Here is an 8200-nt window from a genome sequence, read left to right on the forward strand (position 1 = left end):
ACCCTCCCAAGCATGCTGTCCTTCTCCAAGGACAGGTCTTTCCTCACAACATGTCCAAAGTATGTTAGACGGAACCTCAGAATCCTTGCCTTTAAGGAGCCACCCGGTTTAACCCTTTCCAGAACAAATCTGTTTGTTTTCCTAGCAGTCCATGGTACTCTCAATACTCTTCTCCAGCACCACAGCTCAAAGGAATCAATGCTCCTTCTATCCTCCTTGGTCATTGTCCAACTCTCTGATGCATAACAAGTGATTGTGAAGACCATGGCCTGTATTAGATGCACCTTAGTCTCCAGGGAGACACCATTGCTCTTCAGTACTCTGGAGAAGTCCCTAACAGCAGACTTTCCCATGGCAATGTGCCTTTTAATTTCCTGGGTACTGGTGCCAAGAGTGTTGACCGTGGAGCCAAGCAAACTAAAGCTGTGTATGTTGTTTACAGAATCAAAAATGCCAGCTGTGGTCACAGGCTGGAGGGAAGCTTCTAGGCACGGGCATGCTCAGGTTCACAGGGACTGAGTTTCAGGGAAGAAAATGAAACGCCTTGCTTTTTTAGATTTTTCTTTTTAGAATCTTCTCACCTCCCAGAGAGAAGCACTTTTAGTTTTAAGCAAAAATAATTTGCACTTTCATTTGCTTTCTTTTAAATTTAAACAGCTACTCAGTGAATGCCTCACAAATTGGCTCTCTTTTCATATTGTACTTAACACCCTGCAGAGAGCTGGCTGGTGGGCAGATAGGAGAGGGGAAAGTCAGAATCAGGAATGTAGGGAACCTTTAAATATACATTAATTACTTTTTAGACTTTTCTTTTAATCCATTTTTTTTATTCAAGATTAATTTATATACCATTATATACATAGTTCCTTTTAAGAATGTTGTGCATTAGAATCATAAGGACGATGTGCATTATCTTATCATTTTAAGAATGGTGTACATCTGTGTAACATCACGTCCATCTAGATAAAGAATTTTTCCACCACCTTCTGCCCCAAAAGTTCCTTTGTGTCCCTTCCCAGTCCCCTTTCTTAAGCCTGAGATAAATGTTCTAATCCCATAGATCAGTTTTGCCTGCTTTTGTATGAAGAAATTAATGCAGTGTGTGATGCTCAGAGTTTCTTTGGTGGCTCGTTCACGTTGTTACATGGATCAACTGTTAGTTTTTTTCCATTGGTCAGTTAAATCCTACTGTGAATACATGCCGGTTTCCTTTTACCTTTTGCTCTGTTAATGGAGATCCATTTTGACGCTGAATTTTGGCTATTATGAACAAATCTGCTATGGACATTTGTGTACAAGTCCTTTAGTAGATGCATGTCTTTATCTCTCTCAGGGACTACCTAGGCATGGAATTGCTGGGTCATTGAGTCACTTGTGCCATTTGAAGTCATCAGTGAGCAAGACTCTGGCCATTTCTGTTCCACAGATCATGACCAGCACTGGTGTCCACAGCTATGAACACATGAGGATAATTTCAGCCTAGGATTGAGAAAGGTTTCCTATTTTCTAGGGAGCACTGGTGACCTAGTAGATTAGGAGTTGCCAACCCAAAGGCAGGTGATTCGAATCCACCATCCACACTCTGAGCGAGAAAGATAGGGCAATCTCATCTCATGTGACTTATAGCCTTTGGAAACTTGCTGGAGGGTCAGCTATGATTCGGTTCTGATTTGATTGAGTTGAATTCTTATTCTTTCAGTGACCTTCAGCTAATGTAGGGGAGATAGGTAAGGGAAGAGTGTCCTCACGGTTTTAATGGAGAAGGACACTTTGACTCTGCATCAGAGATGAAGTGACATGTCTATCACCTTTTAGTTACTGAGGGAAGAGCCAGGATTAGAACCCAGAAGTGCTGCCTCTTGGTCCCATTCTATTTCTTGGACCTTGCCTTAATACGGCTCAATACAGCAAGAAGAAAAGGCTCTGGAGAGCTTTTTAGGAGACATGAAGCTACACACTTCACAGACCCTTTCCTTGTCTTTCCAGTTGACGAGCCAGGACAAAACCCCTGCTGTAATCCAGAGGGCAATGCTGAAGCACAACCTGGACTCAGACCCGGCCGAGGAGTACGAGCTGGTGCAGGTCATCTCTGAGGACAAAGGTGGGTGGAGTTCCTTCCCCTGGTGGGCTTCTGGCAGCACATTCATTCTGCTCTTCAGTTCTTGAAGGTGGATGCGAAAGGAGCAAGGAGCGTGTGCAGCCTGGGGGTGGCCGAGTCTGACCTCTGCCCACTTTATACAGTAGAACTTCCCTGTCGGCAACATCCCGACTCCCATACAAATAACTCCATGGTCAGGCATGCCACCCTACGTGTTCCTGCACCTATTCTTATTAATCGTTGGGTCCGATGTTCGTTGCAAAACTAACAGACTTTACTCTGTTTATAGTTGTGGGGTTTGTTAGGAAAACAGATTGGAGCTTGGAGGAGGCAAATAATATAAGTCCAGATTTAGTCAAGTAGTCCCAAGCCAGCCAGGCTAACAAGGCACAGTTCCTCAATTAGTGAAAGTCCAGGTTCAGTTCAAAAGCACAAATGCAAGAAGCCTCTGGTTTCCTCAGTCACCTAGCAAACTTTATCTCAGAGCACCCACAAGTCAGCTTTTCCTTCAGTCATCCAGGAACAAAACCTTTAACTATAGCCTTTATCTCCAGCGTTCTTCTGGTTGCACTTTGCCACAGTTTCTTCACTATCTCTCCACCACCATAACCACCCTCCTCACAGTTGGCAAGTGCTCTTTTATATTGGTCACACAGCTGTTGATTATTTGCAAGACCATGTGTCCAAAGTTAAGGTAGTTGGAGATCATTCACTCCCAATGGAGACTGTTGCAATGGCTACAAAAGACGGTTTGAAAAGGTTCTGGCACCCCACTGGAAAACAGACACAAGTTGTTTTGGGTTTTTTTAAATGGAACTGAGTATGGAGTTTTGGTTATGCATTTTTAGTATTTCCTAGCCATGCAACTCCATTACTCAGTTATGTGCTTCTGAATTATGTATGAGCCAGGTATGTCACAAGTCCAATTATAATTTTTCATTGTTTTAGTAATTTATGGGACACTTTAGTCATGATTGATCTCTATGAATTAAAGCTTCTAACATGGAATTTGAACACACTTATTTAGGGCAGGAATGGTGATCTGAGACCAGTCAGTACCACTGAGAACTATGTAAGAATCAGTTTCTAAAGACTCTTGGTTTAAAAGTCCCCTGAAAGTCCCTGTTTTCTACCTCGGTTGGAGGTTATGTTTGTTGAGAGGAGTCTGGCAGGTGGACAGCTCCATTGACTCTCTCTCATGTCATAAAGCAGCTCGGTTCAAAGAAATCTCATTTGCAGAAATAGAAGAGCAAACAGTGTTGACGGAGGCCAGGTCAGTCTGTGGACAGACCAACGCTGTCATCCTATTAATGTAGACTCTGTTCACCAACAGACAGGCCTCAGTCAAGGAAAAGAAGACATTTTATAAGTTGTTGTTGTTGTTAGGTGTCATTGAGTCAAGTACAACTCATAGAGACCCTATGAGCAACAGATCTTAATCCTGTTCTATCCTGGGCCACTCTCACCATCTGTGCTTCACTTGAGTCCATTGCTGCAGTTACTGTGACAATCCACCTAAATGGGGGGGTCTGTGAAAAGGGAGTAGCAGTTCATGTTCTGGCTAACAAATTATCCAGAGCTCCCATCTGGGGCCTAGAGGAAAATAGCTGAATTAGAACCCATGGCTGCCTGTCTAGTTGTTTCCATCTCATTGAAACCCTCCGCTGCATTTTCGAGACTAAATCTTTATGGGAGGAAACTGCCTATCTTTCTTCCAAGGAAACGCTGGTTGACTTGAACTGCCAACCTTCCAGTTAGCAGCCCAACATGCAACACGCACACCACTAGGGCTCCTTCGCTGAGTTACAGCGGGATAGGCACTCCTTGGGTTACGAACAAGATCTTGCCACAAGGTCTCAGCATTAAAAATGAACTGACAGCTCATTCAGTCCTGTGCTCTGCTGGTTGCCTGCCCCACAGCTACTGCACATTTCACCTTTTTTTTTTTAATTCACAGTTTGTTTTTAAAAATATCCATTACCCCAGAGCACTAAATATCATATGCCTATTTCTAAGGAACATTGTTGTTACTTGCCATTGAGTTGGAGCCAACTTATAGCTCACCCTCCAGCAGGTTTTGAGAGGCTGTAAATCACATTGGAGAAAATTGCACATTTTTCCTGTGTAGAAGCTGGTGAATTTGAACCACCTGCCTTTGGGTTGACAGTGCAATGCCTTACCAGAGCTCCCTTTTTCTGAAAAATAGCAGTTAATTAACAATAATTTTCCTTTGCTCATCTCATATGACATTTAGAACAATTTTTGTGTAGAAGTTATAGGCACTTAGTTGGGAGTCATTGAAGCAGAAATTATTTTAATGTTAGTGGGTACAATTGTCTTCTGTGGATACTGTGTAGTATTAAAATAAATTGGTCTTAAGGACTCAAATTGAATAAAATGTTGTTTGATATTTTGTTTTACTTGTTTCAGATACATTTTTACAATTTTCTGATATTTTGATATGAGAAATAATTCTGAAACACTCTGTAGGATAAAGTTCTACTTATATATACACATTCTATAATCTCTGAGGAAAGCTATAGTAGAGTGGAAAACAACAATGAAAGAAAGAAAACCTGGGGTCAAGTTCTAGGTCTGCTTTTATTACCTGTCATGCCAGGAATGTGTTTTAATGCCTCTTGACCTTTGTTACAGGAGCCCTGGTGACACAGTGGGTTTAAATGTTGAGCTACTAACCAAAAGGTCTGCATTTCGAACCTACCAGCTTCTGTATGATAGATGAGGTATTCTGTTCCCATTAAGATAAAAAACCTTGGACACTTGATGAAGGTGCTCTACTCTGTCCTATAGAGTCAGAATCAACTCAACAGCACTGAGCAGAGAGGTCAAAACAGAGTTTGATCTCTGTTTTTTACTCCATTTTCTTCGAGCTGTAACATTCTTAGAAAGCTCCAGTAATCTACTGGGTAAAGAGTTTCACTGCCAACTCAAAAACACACAGTTCAAATCCACCAGCTGCTACAGAGGAGAGAGATGGGTGATCTCCTTCCATGAGATTTACAGCCTCTGAGAACCAGCATGGAGGGTTGGTTATGAGTCAATTCTGACTTGACGTTACATAGTCACAACAACACAACATTCTTCTTTGAAACTTTAGTTCATAGATTGATATTTTTTAAATCTCATTTGCATTTTATTTTTGTTGGAATTGATAAGTTTTTGTTGGCATTGGAAACCTTTTTGGGGGATTGAGAAGGAAATAGTCATTGGTTGTGTTTTCCACCAGCCACTGTCTCTGCTGGGCTGACCTCCAAGGCTAACTATCTTCTTTTCTCCTTTTCAGAGCTAGTGATCCCAGACTCCGCAAATGTCTTCTATGCCATGAACAGCCAAGTGAACTTTGACTTCATTTTACGCAAAAAGAGCTCTGTGGAGGAGCAAGTGAAGCTGCGCAGCCGGACCAGCTTAACATTGCCCAGGACAGCTAAACGAGGCTGCTGGAGCAACAGGCACAGCAAGATCACCCTCTAAGGAGCGGGACCCCGTGGCCCTTACTTGGCAAAGGCAGAATGGAGCTAAGACCAAGAAGTCTTGATTGTAACCGCCACCCAGTGTTAGAGGATCATTGATGAAGTCAGGAGTTATTTATTGGGTACCTACTGTGTGCATGGCACTACGAGAGGCATTGTGGGAAAATAGGAAATGAATTCGACATGAAGAGATTCACTGATTTCTCTTTGACCTATTTCAGACTGGAATGCAAACTTTCCCACATTTATAAATACATATATGTGTGTGTGTATACATATGTACATGCATATTTGAGATGTGCGTGTGCGTGTGTGTGTGTGTGTGTGTGTGTGTGTGTGAGGGACTTTATGGGATATTCTGGACTATGGAAAAACAAATTTGCACAATGGCCTGGAAAGTTTAGGTCACTTTTACAGGGAAATAAAAGGAACTGAGAACTGATTCTCCTACCTGCTCAGTAAATGGAATCAGTCCCAGGACTATGGAGTGTCCCTTGTGCCAGTATTACATAAACTCCAAGCTTTGTTTTTATAAAGGGAGAGGAATACTCTATCAATCAAGTGCCACCAGAAATGAATGACTAGAGGCTGGTCCTGCCATGGGCTGAATGAAAGGCCACTCTGGAGAGGGCCTGGATGAGCCCTTGAGCTTCAGCCTCTGCCCTTGTCTGTCATGTTCAGCTGCCCCTGTGAGGGCGAGGAGGAGCCTCGGAGGCCTGCTCAGATGCACCGGCCCACGTCACGCCTCTCAAGTCAGCACAAGCTCACTTTGAGTCAGACAACCGCGTCACATCTTTGTCCTTCTGAGTCCTCCACCCTACCCCAGCAACACATCACTGTCATTGTTGCCGTGCTCTTTGGTGACTGACCAGCCAGAATAGAAAGTGCAAACAAATCGTGATGCATCTGGACTCTTCATTTGCCTTGGAATGCCGCCACTTCATTGCCTTTCCCAAATGCCTTCTGCATGTGACACAGTCTGTCTGGTGTCTTTTGCCATCTGGATCGCTAGTACCTCCTTATGATGTGCAATTTGTTCCTCAGGTGTAGAGATTTCTGCTGCGACTGACTGTATTTGATCATTTTGAGCCTGTGAAGGAGTTCTGAAGAGCAGTTACCCTCTCCACAGCCCCCCTGGAGATGTCCCCCTGCTGACAGCAGTATCGTCTCTTACTAACTTTCACAGCATTTCTGTGCCTAGTTGTGGGGAGGGACGTGGGGCTGCAGATAGGATCTAAATAATTTCTTGTATAGATACCTTGTTCCAGATGCCATTGGTAATACGTTCCCTCCAGGTCCTCACACTTGCCAGCACAGTGTCACCGTCCGGTGACCCTTTTGTTTGTAGTAACACCATGACACATTCTCTTCCAAGTCTGTGCCATGCTGGGGTTTGAATTAAAAAGCCATATGTGGGACATTGACATATGCAAGAAGCACTTTCAAAACATTGATGTAATTTTTTAAAAAAAATCCCAAAATATCAGATTATAAGCCAAAAATAAGATAACAAGCCCAGATAATGAAGTACAGGTTGTGACATGGACCCCCACCCCACCCCGGTTTTTTGTTGTTGTTGTTGTAGCCATTAATATAGTTCCCTCAAATTGTGTAGAATTCATGCCACATCAACAGTCATACAAAATCTGCAAGAAACACACCAGGGGAAGTTCAGAGGTTTATGGCAAAGGACCAAAGAGTGAGCCAGAAAGGCCCAGATTTCCTTTCAGTTGATTTCTTAGGAGATCAGACTGTGCATCAGAAAGATCGGCTGGGTGTCAGCTGGTCGTAAAGCACTTTGTACTGTTTTCAAGCTTCATCTGACTTGTGCATCTGGGCTCACAGAAAAGGTAGCCAGGGTGGCAGACATCCAGAAAGAAGTCAAATGCAGCTTCAGCCTGGTGGTTTGGGTTTGAAGGTTAAAAAAAAGGCATAAAGCTGTCAGCCTGGTCTGGGATGTTCCTACCAAGACATAAGTGTTATATATCCATGTGCTCTCCCTGCCCTGTGTGTTTATACTGTATATGTAGAGTCTAGATTTATATACTGCAATGTAAAAAAAATATATATATATATACAAATATATATATTACTTTTTTTAAAAGACAATGGAAATTCCAGGTAGAAAAAAAAATAGCTTCATTTATTTAATGCCACTTTAAATGTCTTAATTCTGTTTCCTGGTGGACAGCCGGGTAAAGCTATCTAGCTGCTCGCATGCTCGTCTTTCTGCATTTCTGTCATCTGTTTACTTTTTGGATTAAATTAATAAACTGATTTGGGAGTTGGTTGACATTTGCTACCAGCCCCAAAGGGACTATATGTGAACTGTTGATTAGATGACGGGTTCTGGGTTCCAGGTGCCTCTCCACGGTTGAAGGGGAAGGAATGGCTTTGCCGTGACGCTGTGGTCAGAGGGCCTTTCTAGAGTACTGTTCTAGGAGTCATCCAGTGAGACACTTTCTATAAAGAAAGCTCAGCTGAGGTAAGGATCCAAACATCATTCTGCCTGCTTTCTGACAGCTTTCTCCCCATTCTGTGATTGCTCCCTCCTGCATAAGTCTTGAGCCCTTTTGTGGGACTCCAGAAGCCAGAGGATTTCTGTGGTCAG

At 42.9% G+C, this 8200-nt stretch overlaps 1 protein-coding gene across 2 annotated transcripts in view; it reads left to right on the forward strand.

Moving 5' to 3' along the window:
• The window catches only part of RGL1 (ral guanine nucleotide dissociation stimulator-like 1), a 439254-nt gene extending 433272 nt beyond the window's left edge, over positions 1 to 5982 (forward strand). The window contains exons 18-19 of one of the 2 annotated variants that reach the window (XM_006887757.1): positions 1987 to 2101; positions 5403 to 5886. In XM_006887757.1, coding sequence (XP_006887819.1) covers positions 1987 to 2101; positions 5403 to 5590 — 303 coding nt within the window. In that variant the 3' untranslated portion in view covers positions 5591 to 5886. Of the gene's footprint in view, positions 1 to 1986; positions 2102 to 5402 lie in introns of both variants that reach the window. The other variant, XM_006887758.1, reaches the window with a different exon arrangement.
• The last annotated feature ends 2218 nt before the right edge of the window (positions 5983 to 8200 follow it).

This window comes from Elephantulus edwardii, unplaced genomic scaffold, assembly GCF_000299155.1.
Source record: "Elephantulus edwardii isolate Elephantulus edwardi_28Jun2011 unplaced genomic scaffold, EleEdw1.0 scaffold00061, whole genome shotgun sequence".
Lineage (NCBI taxonomy): Eukaryota > Metazoa > Chordata > Mammalia > Macroscelidea > Macroscelididae > Elephantulus > Elephantulus edwardii.